Source organism: Poecilia reticulata, chromosome 16, assembly GCF_904066995.2.
Source record: "Poecilia reticulata chromosome 16, P_reticulata-male-v2, whole genome shotgun sequence".
Lineage (NCBI taxonomy): Eukaryota > Metazoa > Chordata > Actinopteri > Cyprinodontiformes > Poeciliidae > Poecilia > Poecilia reticulata.
This window is the reverse complement of record NC_088845.1, coordinates 19,726,227-19,746,597: the sequence shown is the minus strand read 5'-3', so window position 1 is coordinate 19,746,597 and position 20,371 is coordinate 19,726,227. Positions and strand designations below refer to the sequence as shown.

The window sequence follows — 20,371 nt, the reverse complement described above, 5'->3', positions numbered from 1 at the left end:
TGAAAAAACTAAGATCCTAGAACTGAACCTTGTGGGACCTCACATGCCACTTATTACTTGCATTAAGTGTCAGCAGATACTGAATTTATTCAGTATATTTTGATGCTTTGCTTAATATTCAGATTTCTCTGAGCTATTGCTATTTTTGTCTCTCCCTCTTCTGACAGATCCTCCTGAGCCTCCGTATATTATTGGTTTGGACAGAGACGTGGTTAAAGCAGGGAGTTTGCTCGTGTTGGAGTGTGTATCCCATGGTGGAAACCCTCTGGGCACTCTCCAATGGACTAAGGTAAATCCTCTTAGCCATCTGCGAAATGAAGCTTTAAAAAAAAGAAATCACTCTGGCTAAATGAGTCATTTTATTTCACAAACCCTTCCAGCTCTAGAGTACCTTATTTTCCCACCTAAGCTGTGAGTCTCTGTAACCTTTTGGCTTCATCTCTGATTAAAGTTCTCCTCTTCTAGCCTATCATTTCATATAGAGTCCGTGTTTTGGTAGTAATGCAGTTGGGCCATATTCTTTTCATTTCCAGATGACGGATTCAACAGGTCTCTATGAGATGCTGAAAGTGCGGAACGCACAATTTATGACTTAACTCTCCTCGCAGTGGCATGTGAGGTTATTTTATGGCCACACTTTTCAGATATTGAAATGCCCAGATGTTTCATTTTGTCCTACAAAAATTAATTGATGGCCCAATCACATTGATAAAGACACAGATCAGCTGATTGTTTACCTGTACATATGAAAATAATTATATTTGGCACTTTTGGGTTTAAGTAATGCAGTCAAAAGGTGTAGTAAACCAATAGCCTCACAATTTATTATTATTTTTTAAAATCCAAACAAAAAATAAAATTCATATCACAAGCTGATGTTATGTATTTCCAGTGTTTAACACTATCTGCGCAAAACTGCAGCTGTGACAGAAATCGGCAGCGTTTCTTTCATCTTTATTGTTGACCGTTCTTCAGACGGAGGAGCTGCTCACAGAGGTCCTAAATCACGTTCATCCTGCTCCAAATCTCAACACATGTTCCCGGCTTTGCTCGTGATTAAAGAGCAGACGGCATGTCCGCGGTCCACAGCAAAGATATAAAATGGTTTGGAGTTCGCCGAGGTAAATCTCGAGTTAATCAACAAATATGGTCAGCTGTCAATCAAATTGTCAAATTTGTCTCAGTACTCTGTTCGATGTGGCTAGTACTACCACTGAAGTAGGTAGGAAAATCTGAGAACAGCTATGCAGAGCGACACCGGATCCGCTAATGGAAAATTAATCTGATCTGTCTGGCGGACGGAACCAAACTGTTTAGAGACGCTCTAGTGGAAAAGCACCATTACAGACAGACAGACTTAGTTTATTATATAGGAAAATAGTAGTTTGCTGTGATTAATTTTATTTAGGAGCATTCGAGTAAAGGGGCTGAGTACGACTTTAAGCCACACTTTTCAGACAGTAAAAGAAATTGAAATACCACACGTTGTTTTTCGCACTCTTCACAAACGTGTTGAATTTCACTGATTTTTCACATAAAAGCCCGTTGGAGTTTGAGGAGAAAACATAAGAAGAGAAGAAACAGTTTAACTGATCCGAAAGCTTTTGCAAGTTTTCGTATTTAGACACGCTACCGGCTTTCCCCCCCCTCCCCCCTCATGTTCATCCATCTTGCAGGAAGGCGAAGTTCTCTCAACAACCTGGGGAGAGGAAGTCGTGGGCCAGAAGTCCAGAAATATCCTCAGACTAAAGATCACCCCTGCTGACAACCAGGCAGAGCTGAGCTGTGAAAGTGCCAATATTGTCTCCGTGTCTCCTCTGTCCGTCACCCGCAAAATAACAGTGTTATGTGAGTGAAAGCAGAAGGCACACAATACCCTTTTCAGGTCTTACTTTAATGGTTTATTAAAGATTAAAGAAAAAAAGTAATAAAAATCTCGGAGTTCCAGCTAAAAAAAAAAAAAAAAAAAAGAGAAGTCTAATGTTAATATCGTTAATGAAACTAATGGCTATGGTTGCTGAAGCCAATATTTCTTACTGCCTCCAGACTAGCGTTACTTCATGGTTCTTTCGGAGCTGTTGCATTAATTCAGTTCAACTGCTTAACTGCACAGTCCTGAGGCTCTGCAGACTACACTTGGAGCAACCGTAACAACCGTAGTTAATAGATTATACTTTCTTCTCTGAATATAAAATGTTTACTTCAGCGACTGTTAAACAAATATGGAGTTATTAGCCATACGCCTCGCTGCGTTTTATCTGATTTTTTTAGTCTTAGTGCATCATTTAGAAAGAACTTATCTTACGTAAAACTTTATTTTTTAAAAATATATGCATTTTGTGCATGCCGTGTCAGTGTGGGTGAAGAGTTGTATCAGTGAGCCTGCCTTTGCACCCCAACATGCTCTGAAGTCATCATCCCTTCAAGTCATCCATTCAGGGATGCTGAAAATGAACTGCAGACTGTTTGGGTGTGCTCAAGGCTGCGACAGAAGCTGCAGGGCACAGAGTAGCACTCCCTGCTTGAGTTATATATATATATATATATATATATATATGTGTGAGTGTGTCTTTATATTTATTAATGCTTATATTTATTAATTTATGTTTATAAATTGAGAGAGAGAGATAGAAAGAGAAAGAGAGGGAGTGCAGTAACGTGGAATGTGGGATATGCACAAATGCGACAACAAACTGACACACATGACCCACCTTCTTCTCTGAACCTGTCAGCTCAGACCCCCCTCCCCAGCCTTTGTATTGCCCTGAAGGATTTATACAGCTGCATCGTATCGCCTGCAGCGATTGTACCCTGTCTCCCCTTCTGGTTAAAATGAAGCAGACTTTAGAAACCACAATGAAAAAAACCCCCAGAGAAAACAAGTTGCCACTCAAAGTGATTTTCACTCTCACCCTTGATACGAGCTCTGTGTCTCACATCCTAAAATAGTTGCGCTGCCGCTGTGATCAGAATAGGGAGCTGTTGAATGTGCTGTTCGCGGGGTGATGTTTTTTTTTTTTTACCGACTTATCTTTGTGCGCTTGCTTGTGGATGTGTGTGCTTTCTCATCAGTCGGTCCTGCGACGCTGACGCAGTCGGGTTCGCTGGGGGCCATCGAAGGGCAGGAGTTGACTCTGAGCTGCCACGCGTCCTCGAGTAATCCCCCCGTCCACATTCGCTGGTGGCTGGGGCACAAGGAGCTCAGCAACACCTCTGTCACAATGGAAGAGGTGGGACTGGATGGCACACAAATACACAAAGAGAGTATGTTTCTAACAGAGCTGGTAGTCAGGAAGAGTAATAAAAAGCGGTGGGTTTTGTAGATTTGGTCAGGAGCTGACAGACTGGTCGTGGGCATGAATGCTATATTATTTAATCATATTGATCAATTGCTCACTTTTGGTGGGATCGTGTGCATAATGATGAATGTGGTAGGATTTCTCTAACAGCTTTTGTCACTTCACTTTTGGAGCAGGAGATTGTTTCTCTTTATCTCTGTAGAGTAACAGTCTGCTGAAACACCAGAGTAAGTTATAGGTTTGCACCTTGGTCCTTTACATGTACTTGACTTTCCCAACGATGATCCTGGAAGTTTGGATCAGATGGTTGAAAGTTTGATTTCCATAATTTCGTTAATAATCCCAATAACAAAAAAAAAAAAAAAGATCATTTGATTCAGGAAGCAAATCAATTGAAATTCATTCTGCCAATTTATGTAAGGGGTGTGGTCAAATATCTGTCCAATATGACTGAAGCTTGTTCAAGGTTCAAAACAATGTGGTGCTTTTCTTCAACTTGCTAACAGCTACTAAACTGGATGTATATAGAGGTCAAACCTATCTGAATAATATGTTTTTGTGAAAATCCACAGTAATTCAAACTTATTTGCCAATTGTGTTTGTTTTTAAAGCTCTATGAAGCTATGTTCTTTTTTGCCCTGTGATGGACCGGTGACCTGTCCAGGGCACGCCGCCTCTCACTCGTTGACTACTGGAGATATGTACCAGCACTCCTAAGGATAAGCGTGTAAGATGGATGGATATGAAGCTATGTGTTACACCAGTGTTTCTCAACCTTTTTCGGGCCAGCGCCCCCCCCCGTAGCCTTTATCCAGGTTCCTCACCGCCCCCCGTAGCCTTTATCCAGGTCCCTCACCGCCCCCCACCAAAGAATTTGCAGGCTACTTTGCACTGACTATTATTTTATCATTAATATTACTATCACTATTGTAGATGTTTTGATTTTTATGCTTGTTTCTGTATTTATCATCAAAAATAATTTCCCAGAGAACAAAAAAGCCATGGGAATAAAAATTATTTTCACAGGTGTCTATGAAAAATGCAATAAACATTCAACTTAAAATTGGTAGGCCTAACAGCAGCGAATCAGAGTGGAAAAAATATTCTTGTTCTTTGCCATGATCATCTAAATAAATGAGCAGATAAAAGATATACAACATGTCAGTTTAAACTTTTAACTATTTGCAAAACGACTGAGCTCTGCAACATTAAACATGAATAAAACTGTAACTACATTAATCATAGCTCTTCTTCTCTTCAGTGTTTGTTGGTTTCTGGTGGTGCAGCTCTGTGCTGCCTTCAGGAGAATGGGACATCAGAGTATCATCCATAAAATTTCACCCACTTGGCATTTATTGTGCAAACCAGAACTTTCAGTGGAAAAACAAAAGTTCCAGGTCCTTTTAATGCCATACAAATATGAGACAGAAACATGGACTATATCTTTATATAGATCTGTCTATTGATTTATAGATTAATAGTTTTATTGGACAGAAATGACAAAGAACAAATCTGGTTCTTAATCAAATCCTAAAGAGTCAAATTGAAAGTATCATGGCGTCATCAGCCTCATGATGTTAACACTGACATGAAAAATAATATTGAAGAAATAAATATATCAAATCTAATTAAAAACACAAAGAAGTTTGTTACTGCCGTTTCTTAGTTTATTCTTGCATTTTGTTCTTCATTCATTTCCATTTAGTTTTCTTTGATTAGTATTATCCTCTCTTGGTTTATTGCTATGCCCACTTTAGTTTCTTACCTGTTGCTAGATTTATTTTATCGTTTATTGACCATCAGTAATTTTCACTCATCACCTGCTGCACCGCCTAATCGTGATGTGTTTCACATCATGTGTTGAGTTTTCACTGTTCAGCGTTGGATTCTCTGTTTTTATGCCATAATTCACATCTAGTTCGTCGCTCCGTTTTACGTCCCGCTTCTCCTGTTTCAGAGTTTTGCGCAATGTGCGCGTCGTTTTTTTTTTTATTTTTTATTTTTTTTACTCCTTATGGTGCTCAGCGGTCGAGAAACGCATCGACGGGGAAAAGGCAGACTGACATAAATATTTTATAACAACGGAAACAATTTCAGTATTCTAATTATTGAAATTTAAAAGTGTTTTGGTACAGTTGTTCTATCACCCCCGTTTCATACCGGACCACTTACAGCACCGTGTTAACGCTATAAAATGAACTCTCTCTATTGTGGTATCACCCATGGAGGGATTTCTTTATTTAAATGGGTTTATTTTTCAGAGGGATACAAAGTGAGGGTATCGTAATTTTAGTAATTACATGTTTATAAGAGCAATTTTCTGTTGTCCTTCCATGGAAGCGTGCAGCTTTCAAACGGAAATAAAGCACTTTTTAATATAAGTTGCTGCTTTGACATGATCACAGAACTGCCAAAACATATGTACAAAAATACCAGATAAAGTGAATCACAGCAACGTCATTAGACAGTGTAACTCTGAACTGATACGGTGAAGCTACCAGTAGCTGGAGAACGAAGCTGTGCCAAGAAGCTACAAACACTGAATAGAAGAAGAGCTGCCATCGATACAGTTGCAGCCAAGCATGATTTGATGTTACACAATACAGTTTTACCAAGTTGCTCAAAGTCTAAACTGGCATTGTTGTGCATTTAAGGTGTAAAGTTTACCTTCGACCAAACGCCCCCAAAGGCATAGCAGCGCCCCCCTTTTGTAAAAATGTCTGCCAGCGCCCCGTGCCGTCCTCTGAACGCCCCCCCGGGGGCGGTACCGCCCACGTTGAGAACCGCTATGTTATACCATCTTCATCCCCATTGAAATGCATCATTATGAGCTCAAATTAATATGACATCTATGCCTATGGTGACAGCAAAAAAAGGAAAAGTCTCTGACCAGACTTATATTTTAAAATCTTTTCATGCAGAAAACAGAAAAAGGCTGTGTTTATGTTCCTCTTTTTCCTAAAATGGTCTAAAAGGCAAAAATATTAATAGACAAGCGAGCACTTCCTGCTTAATCAAGCTTCTTATTAGGGTAGCAAAAGACCCTCGACTGAATGAAAAAGAATCCCCAATATGAAATTTGACCTCATGTGAACCCTGGCAGATGAAAGCAAACAGTACGACCGTGAGCAGTCCCTGAATAAGCCCACTGCAGCTTTTGCAAATGAGTCAGCCAATTCGAAAAAGAGTATTTCATAGCTCCGATCCTCTTTTGTGTACGTTAATAAGATCAAAGTGAATAAAAGCTGACACAGAAGATGAGTATTATTAAACAAGCTCTTTATTCATCTGGCAGCAGCATTTCCATTTGATCTTGCGCGAGGCACTCTGTGGGCTGCATGTGAGCTTTAATGCATGTGAAACAGTGGGAAGTTAATGAAGACTGACGCTCCTGTTCACTGTCTTTGTTAGTCTTTCTGACTGTGGCTTTTACCGTAATCACCACAATAATGGCTTTAATAACCAGATGTGCTGCATAGGCATGACCACTCTCAGGCAGGTGCAAAATGACACTGTGCTCCATTTATAATGGGGCGCAAAGCAGGGGGAATCAGATGAATATGCTTATTTATCACAGACCATGCACAACATCAGTCATTACACCAGCTAATTTGCCATCTGTATTCACAAGACAAACCAGGGAGGTTGGTGGCTTTTTTCCCCGGCTTTTTGTCTCGCTTTTTCACAGCTGAGGACGACGGACCAAGCCTGCCTGGTTTTTTTTTTCGTCTTAATTGTTGCGTGCTCTTTGTGTCTGCAGGGAGAGAACGGAGGGATGACAACCACCTCCAATGTGACCCACCGGGTCTCTCGGGAGGAGAATGGACTGGAGCTTACCTGTGAGGCTTTTAATAACGGCACACATCGCTCCAAAATCCAGGCCGCTAAGCTCACTGTGTACTGTAAGTAATCGCAATCACATTTAACAAGCCTTGTGAACAAATGAAACAAAACAGTGCAGTTGGATTTCATATAATCAGCTATGATATAAAAACATTTTTAATTTGTCTAATTGGTTTTTTTTGTTTCCTCAGAACAAAAAAACAACACATTTATCAGTTCCTTTAAAAATGGAAGACTTTTACCACATTTATCTTTTAACAGTTGCACACATTTGTTACAGCGAGAAATTAATCACTGAAAAAAAAAACTTGGAATATAACTTTCAATATTTGCACAGGGAATAAGGCAAGAAATGTCCAAAATTCAGTCCAGATTTACACTGCACTGATTTGTAAATATATTTTTTTTTCTCCATTGCTTTGCTAAAAATACTATGAGGAATAAATGCCAACTCTGAAGCAGCATACTGCCTCTTGCAAAATATCCATTTCCCACATACTTTTTTCTTTTTTCACTTCTAATTTACAGCCACAATTTGAATTAAGCACAACTGGGTTTGATGTCATAGGCCAAGACAAAATATAGAAGAACCTGAGGTGTTGTCTGATCATCTCATTCTGAACCCTCTGTACTCTAATATTGCTAAATAAAATCTGTGCCTTCAGAAGGGAACCAGTCTCACTGTCATCACACAAAGTGCTGTTTAGTCTCAAGAGGTCAAAGAAACAAAGTGTCATATACCTAAAGTGACATGTCTCCAGGGAAACCCTGGTCAGGGTAACTGAAGGAACTGCAAACATCTGCAGCTTAGGTGGAAAAAATCTCAGCTTATTTCAAAATGCTCCTAGGTCTTATTTTAACATTTACTTACTCTTGGTAATTTGCAACACACTGCCTTAGAAGCAGAGCATAAAAAAAGTTTTTCTTTTTGACGCTCTTACAATTTAATTTGTGACTTATACACAGCTGTCACACATCCCAAGGCCTTAGATTGGACCAAACGGCAAAAAAAAAAAAATCACTTTAAATTCATTTAGAAGGTGAGATCACAGCTATTTTGGAGAAGACGGAAGGCAAGCAACACCTGTTTCTCTGTGAAAATATAAGAACAGGAGGTTTACATCCAAACCCAGTAAGTTAGCCCTGGAGCAATAAGATAAAAAAAACAGTGATACAAACAAAGAGCTCTGTTGTCATTCATGCAGACTTTACCACTTTTAGTGGAGATTATTCCAAACTACTCCGATATGATGAGCATTCTGGTCAATTTGACACTTTACAAAGACCATTTTTAAAAATAGAGTTCTTCAGGAGCTGAGCATACATAGAAAATGACATACATTTAAATTTGTAAAATCTTGGGACAGTAAATGTCACATTTTTTACCCTTTGAGAACAGATCCTCCTCAAAAAGTTTTCATTGATTCGCCGCCTGAGGACATCCCTCTGCGCTCGGGCACCAGAGCCCTGCTTGTCTGCCACTCGGCTGGAGGGAATCCTCCCGCAAAGCTCACCTGGTTTAAGGTGCAATTTTACCCCATATTATTTATGTAGGCCAAGAAGAACAGCACATCAACCTATATCTTCATTTCTTCACTTATGTTTTAGGATGATAAACAGGTTTCAGATGCACAACCGCAGACGTCGTCTAAGATGGTTGTAACTCGGGTGCTCAACCTGCTCTTGACGGCGAGCGACAACCAGGCTGCCTACCGCTGTGACGCCACAAATGAGGCAAAGAGAACAATATCAGCACATGCTAAGCTACTGGTCCAGTGTGAGTATGTCTACTGTCCTAATGCATGCTCACCGTCTGAGCTTCATTCTCGTCACAGTCAACTGAAAGATACATAATGTCAATATCGGATAAATCAAGGTGATGCACACTGGAATATGACTTATATATTCAACTGTATTTTTTATAGTATTCACCTTGATGGGTTTTGATCGTCCATTTACTTCATGTTATTTACATAGCACCAATCCTTAAAGAGAGCTGTCTGAATCTTAACAAGTGGCATTCAAATCCAGCTATGTACTGTACATATTTCAGCCAATTCTGATTTTAACTTCCTGATGCGAGTGGTCACTACTTATGTGTGTTAGGTGTGGAGGCAGAGTCGTGTCATATGTGTGAGAGAAGACTCCTAATGAAACAAGATCACACAATTACAGGTCAAAATGATTTGGAGTTGACATTTTAAAATGTCCTCTTATATTTGTGATTAGTTATTTATTAGCGACGATCTGTGTTTTGCCAAAAGAGTGTAGTTCCTATCCAATAAGCTTATTCAAGTCTGATAATTCTGTTTCAGTCAAAAAGGAAAGTTCTTTAAATGGTTGACTGTTCTTGCTTAAATGATGCGTTTCCAGTTACAGCCGTGACTATGAAGATTACAGCCAAAGAAGAAGTGTTTTACCGAGGTCAGCAGATGGAACTGGAGTGTCTTTCTGGGAGCAGCAACCCAAAATCTGACATTTCCTGGAAAGTGGGCCCACTGAGGTTTGCTTTAAAATTTACACCTGTAGTGTGAGAAACACCAAAGAACATATTCAGCACCTTTAAGTAACTCAAACGAGGCGGGGCGACCGATACTCGTCTTCTCAGATGTGTGCAGTTGCATTTTTGTGAACTTAAAAATGTTTAGCAATTGCGATTTGCCACTTACTCCTAGATTGCAGGGAGTTGAGGAGGCACCCGAGGAGGCTGAGTTTGGGGGCGTTTCTGTGCTCAGTAGGCTTCACCTGAATCTGACTTCACAGCACCACAACCAGAAGGTGATCTGTCATGCCTACAGCCCTGTGTTGGAAGAAGGAGCTAACACGTTTTACCAACTGAATGTGATATGTAAGTAGGACAGGAATAAAAAGCACACACTTTTCAGTTTATTTGTCACACACGTGTAACCAAGCAATGTTTGCTTCATTTTTAAATGACAATTCACTAACAATGCAGATGAAATCTACATCGTTGAGATATTTTTGCAATATTTTGTTTTTCTTTTTTTTGTTTACGGGAAACCTTTGTTGTGATTTATATGTCTGTTGAGCTCTGCGGCAGTGTGTCCTAATTGTGCATTTGCTTTGCTGCATAGCCATGTTTGCCTTTGATGCCATTTCACAGACAGCAGCCAGCCTCTGCTTCAAAGCTCGGTGCTGTGTATGAGCATGAAGGAATGTCACTGTGTGTTTGTGCAGATCTGCATTTGGACAAAAGTACTGTCAGGCGTCATTTTAATGCCTGTCCTTCTCCCTCCCGTTCTGCCTCACTCCCCTGTTGTCGAAGTGCTTGAAGTTGGTTAGATCTGGAATTATTGGTGGGATGTTGACTTTCTACCGGTTTGACTCTCATTAGTGTCTCTTCGGGCTTTTGTGCTCAGCATGTGTTGTGGGTTTTTGGCGCTCGCTCTTGTTGGATTCTATCACTCCTGTGAACAGGAGGCTGTGTTTTTTCCTCTGTGCGTGTGACATTTGTCTAAATTCAGCTGGATTTGTATTTCTGTGCTGCTTTTACGTCAGATCCTCCTGAATTCAGCTCTGAGCAAGCAACAGAAGTCCAGGTGGTGGAGGATGATGTGGCAACCATCCCCCTCATGGTCTCAGCAAACCCCGAGGTGGTCTCCTGCATTTGGCTGCGCCGCAAGCAGATGCTGGTCAAAGGTGATCCCGGGCTGTGTGATGGCTCTATAAACCAGGTCCTAGTTGAGCTGAGCCAGCAAGTAAGCACTCAGCTCTGCCATTCAGGGTCTGAATAAAACATAGCAGGTTAGCCAGCATGGGACCCTGCCAAATGTGATTCTCATTACAGCTCTAATATATTCAGTCTAAATGAGGATTGCTGTCTCCCTGAATACAACACAACTGCTTTAAACCCGTCTTCCTCTCCAGGTCGATGTCATCAGAGCCCAGCTGCACCCACACCCTTTCTGTTAGCTCTGCTACTTTCATTATGTGCAGCCAACCCCATGAAATTACAGTATTTTTCAAATGAGGAAAAACATCTATTACTTTTTTTGGAGGGGTAATGTGGTACAGAAGGTCTCCCTCACACACCTATTGTCAGATTGTAGTGGGAATCTTGCCAGGCCAATCAATAATGCAGGATTAGATGTCACTTAGAGACCAGTGGCCAGAGGACATGCTGTTGATGAGCATGTAATGAATACTCAATTTACTATTGGTTTTCATGTGTGTGTGTGTGTGTGTACTTTTTCTTAAGGGGAAGACATACGCCACCACTGGTTGGATGACCACTCTCTGGAGATTAGGAATGTGACAAGAAAAGACAAAGGACTTTACACTATCAAATGTGAAAATGGTGAAGGCGTCAACGAAACCACTGTTAAGCTGGATGTTTACTGTAAGACACTGCAAGTAGAGCATGCATAAACATGTCAGAGTAATATATGTAGTATATTAAATCAATGTCGTAGAATCAATGTGCACAGAAATGCAGTCACAAAGAACAGTTTGGATGCAATATTTGACAGACTGTACTATTTCAGGTTTCATACATTAAAAACCTGCTTGCTAGGAATGCATTTGACCACATGGTTTAACTTGCTCTATTTTTTTTACTCCCCATATCTGGTCTCCATCTGCTGCCACATTCTTTTTCAATTTTGCCATGTTTGCTGGCATGTTGAAAAATCAGATTTCTTCTGTAGCCGAATAAGTACCATTTCAACATAAATCCTAAAATGATCCAAAAGCAGTTGTCACATATTAGGTTCTTTAACTTACCTTGTTACTCTGACCTTCCTGGATGCAATATTACATCTGACTTTCCTCCATTGTCTTTCAAATGTGGTTTTTGAATAACTGCTCACGCAGTACAGTGAATTCATTGATTGCTAATAGCACAATTTTGAACTTGTCTAAAGCTGCAGAGTATCAGACAACCAAAACTGGCTTTCGATTCATCCTCAAAAAACCTTCATTAGGCGTCCATGCAAGACCATCCATTTCCTCCGCTGCCTCAGGCCCAGCCTCAAGCTTTAGGCCCTCTGCCTCGATAGTAATGATTTAATAATGCTAGCGCTGAAAATGTAGGTCTGTCTGATTCACCAAAGCCCATGGTACACGACTAATGGATTCTGCCATCCTGCACTGACTGGGCATGACAGTTGTAGATATTCATTATGTATGGAGGATTGTAGTAGCTTTTAAGTGTGGCAGTGTATCCCACTTAACAATGTCGGTCTTTGTTAGGAGACCAACACGAGTGGGTCCTACCAACCCAGAGGTCCGTCTCTTGCTAGTGTTTTTTGCCACTGTTCTTCAGGAGGGAACATAGGTTCAGACAAGTTGGCACTAATGGCCTTACTGTTGCATGTACATGGCACCCACGGGAAGTGTAAAAAGCTTATGAGGCTAACAAAGAAAAGACGTGAGGACTCTGACTGGAAGGAGAGATTCACTGATGTGTAGATGGATAGAGAGGGGAAACAAAACGAGGGCAAACTGGTCACTCTGCCATCATCTGAATAGGGATGTGCTCTCATTAGAGGGTTTCGTGGGTCACATTAATTTGCCATCTTTGCTCGAGCATAGAAAGAAGTTAATAGTATTGTATCCCAGGGGTTATGAACACTGTCAAAGCCAAACAAGTGCAAGAGTAATTATCATAAATCAACATGGCTTTTTTTAACGGATGATTTGTCTCAGACTGACTTCGCTTCTGCTTGAGCCTTTTCCTCTTTCCTCACACTCAGATGCTCCAACTGTCAAGGCGGAGAAAGACCCTGTGTATGTTAACCAGGGGGGAACAGCAGACCTGATATGTGTGGCAGATGCCAACCCCATTATACCGGAGATGTTCTCTTGGAAATGGCTGGTGAGTGCTATGGCAAAAACACACACACGCACATGTCTTTCTCTCTTCACGGGAATTTTGCATTGACTTCTCTTCACTTTTGACTCATTATACAGCCTAACCCCAACCTTTACTCTAAACCTAACAGTACATGTCTGACCTCAAACTAACCTAAACTCAATTAACGCCTTTGTCCTAACCCTAATCTCTAACCCCAAATCAGTGCTCCTTCTTATGGGTTTCCTTTCCTTCCCAACTCCTCCTATAAGGAGCTCACAATCACAACATAGTATTTTTTGGGAAAATGGTCCTTACACCGTATCAAAAACAAGGCCACAAACACATTCACTCACGCACGCGCGCGCACGTACGCACACACAGCCTATGCAGCAACAGTCTAGAATCTATTTCCCCTATCTGGCTTCCTCTGTGTTATTTTCTCTGTTCTTACCGTTTATCACTGGGCTCTCTAAATGCACAGATGCACCATAATTCACTGGCTTTAACTATCCTTCCACCCCATGTCTCCTTGTTTCACACTCAGCCCAAATCCAGAAAAATAGCTTTCATTACCGCTGCGTGACTAAAGGGCACATTTGTCAATGTGGCGTGGTCTCTCTATCTGCTGATGTGGTCCAACCCGCCCCCTGGCAGTCGGGTTCGTGTTCTTTTCCTCTGCTTTTATTGGCCCTCCTATTTCTTGTGTCTTGGGGCTCTACAGCCTTTGGTGTTATTCTTCTTTGTCCTCTCAACTTGTTGTATTGAACGCCCTTCTCATGCAGACATCAAGCAATAAAGTCTGGCTACCTGTCTTGCTTTACGCGGCGAGACAGGCAGTGCACCATCCCTTAGAGGGAGTGCAGGTACTGAGGGATAGCAGCTGTCTTTTGCTTATTTCCCCTCACTCTGTCTTCGACAGGGAGAAGAAGAAGTGGAGATGGGAGAGGAGACCAACGAAAACAAATCAAGCTTGCTGACCATTCATAATGTGACTCGGGCTCACGCTGGTTTTTACCAGTGTACGGCCAGCAATGGCATAGCGTTCCCTGGCAGTGTGGAAATGAAGCTGGTGGTGCAATGTAGGTCCATTGTTGTTATTTTTCAGTTTAAGAGGCAAAGCAAACATTCAGTTGACTTATGTAAAATGCAGTATTTGAGGTTTCTGAATATTTTTCCTCATCTGTTTTTTCTTGTGAAGTCACTCCGGAGCTTCGGAAAGGACCCCAGTGGAGTAAGGTTGCCAGTCGAGGGGACGGCACTGCCACTGCTGAGCTGGTGTGTCAGGCAGAGGGCATTCCTCCTGTAGAGTTTACGTGGGAAAAGAAAGGGATGCTCATTGATTTGGCAAATCCCAGGTCAGGAGTTGATTTTGATTTCTATTCATAGTTCATTTTGATCACAACTTTAGATTTAGAGTTCTTTGAAAAAATGTTAGTAACAGTTACACTCTTTCTAATCTTCTTCTTATCACAATCACAAAATTCAGTATATTGGTTTTGTTGTGGATCAACAAAATGAATCCAGATTTCTGGGAAGAAAATGAATCTTTCTTAGATTAGTATTATTACCTTCCTTGCAAATAAAATATCTTAATAGTGCGATGTCTATTTGTGTAGAGCTCCCTTTCATCTAATACCACACAATGCAATCCTGTGCCACCATAGCTGCAGAAGTCACTTATTGGGAGATGCCATCCCAATTCCACTGTGACTTATTATCAGTATAAGCACAGCTGTTCTGTGAAACTCAAAAGATGTTTGTTTTCATAAGAACTTATGAAGCCAAAGGAACACCGCCAGCAGATATGGAGAGGGTTATGGAGAAGGTAAAAGTAAAATTAAATTATAAAAACAAGTTTTGGACATATAATGAAATGGTGTTCATTTCATCATCTAGAAATAGTAATAGTGTGGCGCAACAGGAAACAAAGGAGAGGAATAATCAGCGATGCAGTAAAAGAAGCTGGGAGAAGCTGGAGGGAGGTGTGAGAATCTGTTGACAACCTTTACTTATCCTCACCACAAATCTGGGTTTATGGAAGAGTGAAAAGGAGAAAGCCACTCTTAAACCAAAATCACGAAACGTCCTGTTAACAGATTGCCACAAGCCATGAGGTGTACATAGCAGACATGCTAAAAACGCTGCGGCTGAACGTTTTGGCCTACCAGCGGAACAATATGTGCTGCAGAAAATTAGTACCGTACATAATCCTGAATGGACTGTCACACTGGTTGAACGGTGGTAGCATCATGCTGTGGAGTGCTCTTCTTCAGCAGTGAGCCACTGTCACAGGCTTCAAAAGACAGAACTTAAGTAGAACAGTGACTCTAAACATCGAATGGTTTAGGTCAAAGCATAATTATGTGTTAGAATGGCCCAGTCAAAGTCCAGACCTAAATGCAACAGAGAATCTGTGTCAAAAGTTGAAAATGAATGTTCACTGGTTCTCTTCATCCTGTCTGACTAACTTCAAACTGATTTTTTTTTTAAAAATCAAGGCATGTGCTCAGGGAGCCTGCATACAATATATAAACTTTTTAAAACCCGTCCCAAATCCTTCACTTTACTATGATGTATTACTTTGTATCAATCAATACCAGAAAAAACATTGGAACTTCTGGTATTAGTGTGACAAAATATGAAAAAGTATGAATAGTTTTGAGAGGCGCAGTTCACATTCATGCACAATTAGCCTGCACCTGTGGTTGACATTAATCCTCTAATTTGCTCCATTATTTGACTATTTATTGTTATTTCAGCAAGCTTTAGTGACTGCACAGTGTTTATCCCTTTTCCTACCTCAGTGCCATAAATCTTCATATTGCAGGTATGAGGAGAGGACAGCGAGGGATGGCTCTTTCCACACCAGCACTCTGCGAGTGGTGAATGTGAGCGCCACTCTGGACTACGCCGTCTTCAGCTGCACTGCTCGCAACTCACTTGGGGAAGACAAGCTAGACATCCAGCTCGTCAGCACAAGTATTGCATCTGCATACATTTCCATTTTAAGTGCAATTGGGCGTGCGTCTCTGGGTGACTGTGGTTTCAGCAGTATTCTTACCTGGTGCCTTGCGAAACGGAGAGAAGAAAAAAAAAAAAAGCTAGCTGTGCCAAATTTTGGGCATGTCAAGAGAGAAAAAGTTTTTTAGATCAATAGCGGTGTTTTGAATTTATGTAGACCAACCTGTTTTGACCTATTTATTTTTAAATGCGAAGCAATTTCATTATTTCACAAGCGCTCCCTTCAGTTTAATTATCCGGCCAACACGAGCCATATGTCTGAGCCTCGTTGTTCTTGTAAACACACAGACCATAGTGTTAAGAGATTGGTAGGATAAATACCAAGTGACAACAGACTGCAAGAAAGTCTCTGTTGGTTCATGACCATCCTTGGCATCCATTTCTTCTCAATGTGTATTTTCCGGTTGTTGTAAATTTGTCCCCCTGGTGGACAAAAAAAAATTAAAAATATCCTACATGAATGTTTTTTAAATGAATGGCAACTGATCAAAGGGAGTTTTTTTATATTTTTTTTTTATGGCGGACACCGGGTAGGGATTATTCATATCACACACTTGGCAGGAAAGCACGGATGTTTCCTTCTGTTCTTATTTGGATACAGTTGAATAAAACTGAATCCGTTCCGTCTGGTCCAAATTCTATCCGGCCTTCTCGGCTACCGCAGAATAGTTTGGGAGAATCCTCACAATCCCACGATGATTCTGTAAACTGCAGAGAGAGTTGTTGTTCACAAGAGCCAGACCTTATTTTATTCCTCTATCTCTCTACCTTATCATCTAGCCCACAGCACTACTTTGCTTCCTCCTCAGATAAGAGTTGCAGTGATAAGCTTTACTCTCCTGGCATACTTAGACTTTTCCACCCTCGAGCTACCGAATGTATCTGCACACTACCAGTCTAATCAACCAAGTCCAGCTCTCAGCAAATGCCGGCAGCTATCGATGGACACATTTAATGTTTACTATAAAAACTTTAAAACGCAATCCAATACTGGCCCTGTTTTTGCCCATATATTTTTCTTCTTCTTTTTTTTTCTTTTTTGTTTTTTTACAGCCATGTGGGAATTATCATAATTAATTTGACGCAGTGATAATAAATTTGAAATGCTTCCTTATCACATTGGGGCTAAAAAGAAAGACATTTTTTGTTAGTTTCTTTTTAGCATGGATGGGGATATTTAAGTGAACTCTTTGCCTTCTTTGAGTTGAGTTCAATGTAGGAATAACTTAGTTTTGTAAACTGGTGTGCAGACTGAATCATCGCTTAAGCAGCACTTTCTTCCTGTGCTTCTGTTTAACCACCTCTTTCATTTCACCTTAACTACTGCTCATCTCTAAAATTATTGCTTCTGATGCTCCAAATGTGAAACACTCCACTTTGCTTTCAGAAGCCTCACTGAAGCAGTGCTTTGTAAAAGGCCGAAGGTCTGAGTAGCCTCCTTTGATCAGCTCTCTCTATATTGATACTGAAATAATCATGAGGCGATGTCTTATTGCTTATGTTTGGTTGTATAAATTATGAAAATCAGCCCCTGGGTTATTAGAGGAGTCAGCCAAAGCTTTGCCTTTTTTTGCTAATCAGGAACTTTTTAAGTCAAAAATTAATAAAAATTTATTTTTTTTTTTAGAGCTCACCTTTTAAATGAACATCTATGAAAAAAACCCACATTGTGATTTTTCTCTTTAAAAAACAGTGCCACACACTGACACCTGAAAAAATACCCCACTTTTCCAAATGTTGAGTCATTACAATCAGACTTACATGTATTTTGTTATTTGACGGGACAAAACAATGTGCACAATTGAAGGTGGAAGGAGAACTATTCATGACCATCAAGCTTCTTCAGATTGAATCAATAATGTGTGCAAACATTTTTTTTACCAAGTCTTGCCACAGATTAAGTCTGGACTTTGACCTAAGCAGAATACCTTATTCCACATGTTTGACGTGTCCCTTACGTAGCTTATGAAAAACTGCACAGAGACCCTTTAAGGTTTTTTTTTTCAACAATCCCACAATGCAGCTGCTCTTCCATAAGCACCAGACTGTAGTGCATGACTAATACATGTTGTGCCAAAAATATTTTCCCATCTGATCTGTGGATCTCTGAGGCTCCTCTAGAGATCCCATAGGTTTTTTGACTTCTTCTAATAATGGTCTGTTTCCCTGACTTGTGAGTTTTGGTGAAACACCATGTGTTGGCAGGTTTGAAGTTGTGCCATATTTCTGTCATTTTCAGGAGATGGATTAGACAGTACTGAGTAAGGGTTGTTAGAGGAACTAAATGTAAAGGCACAGTTTGGACTTTTTTTTTTTTTCATTAAAACTGATTTATTTTGTTGTTAAGTTATGCCAATAAATACCTTGAAGCTTGTGTCTGTAAAGATACCAGATACAGACAATAACAAAGAATTATCAACACTTTTTTAATCATTTGTTCTAGCTGTAACTTAAGGATATTTTTGATTAAGCCGTGTAGAAACATTTACTGACTAATCCACATTTATCTGTTTCCCTTGGGCCTTTGGGCCCTACATTAAAAAAGCCTTTTAAGTAGGGTGTGTCTATTAATCTTTGTTATTTCGGAAAGACACAAAGAAAATTTCTACTCATCTAAGCTTGCCAGAGTAATAATTTAAAAGTTTAAAACAACTGTGACAATTATGACTGGTGGAATAAACAAGTTTTTTCTTGCCATCACGCTGTATAAAAAGTGTTAGCAGAGTTAAAATAAACTCCAAAGAAAACTACCAGAAATGTGGAAAACACGCCAGTTTAAGTTGATGCTTATGCAATAAAATATTAATGTATTTTGAACATTTTCACACATCTGTGCTGGTAAGAGTAGCGGCTAGCCCCTCAAAACCCAGCAACATTGATGGAAGTATGGATGGATAAATAACTAACATTGTGATTGTCAGCCAAAATCATACAATACTTCTCTTTTTAATATAAGTTATTATTATCCATTTCGATGCCTACAAGAAGTAGTACGTTTTTAAATATGGCCATAGTCACACACAAAAGAGAAAATAGATACTTTACTTGTATCCTCTGATTAAGAACATCAACAGCACTACACTCATATTTAGAATGATCACTTATTTGTCTGTATACAACCACTCTATATAAAAAAAGGAGGAAAGAGTATGGAGGGCACAACCCTGTAGGTAGGTAGCAGAGTGGCATGTGCTATTTTAGAGTCTGTACATGTAATCAGTTCCCTCATAATAGCATATATTCTCATTTCATAGCAACTAAATTCTTATCAAAGTCTTTACTGCAGCGTGCAAGAATTCAGCTGTTGCACAAACAACCCATTTGCTCTTTTGATTAACTTTCCTTTTCACCCTCAGATCACCCGGATCCACCTTCATCGTTTAGTCTAGTCGGTGTTACCCATAACTCCGTCACTCTAGAGTGGATCCCTGGCTTCAATGGGGGTTTGCAGCAGAGATATCGCATACGGTAAAGACAAATGTCCAAAAAGACGAGTGTCCTTACAGGAGCAAAGAAGCCATATTTGATAGCGTGTTCTTTTCTTTGGCAGATACATCTGGGACCAGTCTGTCAGCTTCATGTATGTAGACGTCGTTCCCCCTGATACAACAACCTTCACCGTTACGGGTCTGCAGCCGCAGACCACCTACAACTTCTCAGTTAACGCCCTGAACTCCATAGGAGAGAGTGGCTACGCTGATGATGGTGCAGTACTGACCATCACCACTGAGGGTCAGTCTGGAGTTACCCCCCAGATTAATTATGTGAGGACTGATGTCAGCTGTACATTTATGAAGATTGTGTTTTTTTACATCCTTTATCTTTCTTCATAGTGAAGAAAGATGTAGAAGAGGATCGAACGGATGATGACACACAGGGTGAGTTTTTCCCCCTCAACTTTTGATGAAAGAAATAATAATATAACTGAAAGTATTTTTAAAAGTTGAACATTTCATAAAACTCTTTAAGACTTAAATTATTTAATTTTAATGTCTACGTTATCATTTATTGTAGCTTAAACAATTTGAAGCCAATCATTCAGTGTCAGAAAGAAAATAATTTCCTGTTTGTTGAAAACACTGAATGCTATATATATTCATTGCTGTCAATTAAAATTGACAGCAATTTTAATTGTTTGCAAAATGTTGGTAGTAAATACTGTATCTCTCATTTTTATTGCTTTGACACTTGCTTAAAATTGCGCCATAGAAATAGTATGTATCACTATTTATTTTTCACATATAAATGGCTTTAACTTCAGTCCACACTATACAATACAAACATTTACAATTTTTCTTCTGTCTTGATCCCTGAAATGCCTGTGAATGACGTATCTCCTTTGTTTTCTTTTTTTTAAGTAAAGTTTTTTCCTTTCACATATATTCAAAATGGC

The 20,371-nt window shown here is 40.0% G+C and overlaps 1 protein-coding gene across 3 annotated transcripts in view; it reads left to right on the top strand.

Moving 5' to 3' along the window:
* Window positions 1-20,371, top strand: part of nphs1 (NPHS1 adhesion molecule, nephrin) — a 63,004-nt gene that overhangs the window by 33,800 nt on the left and 8,833 nt on the right. For all 3 annotated transcript variants that reach the window (XM_008432426.2, XM_081597255.1, XM_081597256.1), the window contains 17 exons: window positions 168-289; window positions 1,677-1,848; window positions 3,073-3,230; window positions 7,060-7,201; window positions 8,542-8,666; window positions 8,751-8,919; window positions 9,516-9,645; window positions 9,818-9,990; window positions 10,662-10,802; window positions 11,362-11,502; window positions 12,857-12,978; window positions 13,877-14,036; window positions 14,156-14,312; window positions 15,785-15,936; window positions 19,335-19,446; window positions 19,529-19,710; window positions 19,812-19,856. In XM_008432426.2, the coding sequence (XP_008430648.2) occupies window positions 168-289; window positions 1,677-1,848; window positions 3,073-3,230; window positions 7,060-7,201; window positions 8,542-8,666; window positions 8,751-8,919; window positions 9,516-9,645; window positions 9,818-9,990; window positions 10,662-10,802; window positions 11,362-11,502; window positions 12,857-12,978; window positions 13,877-14,036; window positions 14,156-14,312; window positions 15,785-15,936; window positions 19,335-19,446; window positions 19,529-19,710; window positions 19,812-19,856 (2,403 nt within the window). The remainder of the gene's footprint in view (window positions 1-167; window positions 290-1,676; window positions 1,849-3,072; window positions 3,231-7,059; window positions 7,202-8,541; window positions 8,667-8,750; window positions 8,920-9,515; window positions 9,646-9,817; window positions 9,991-10,661; window positions 10,803-11,361; window positions 11,503-12,856; window positions 12,979-13,876; window positions 14,037-14,155; window positions 14,313-15,784; window positions 15,937-19,334; window positions 19,447-19,528; window positions 19,711-19,811; window positions 19,857-20,371) is intronic.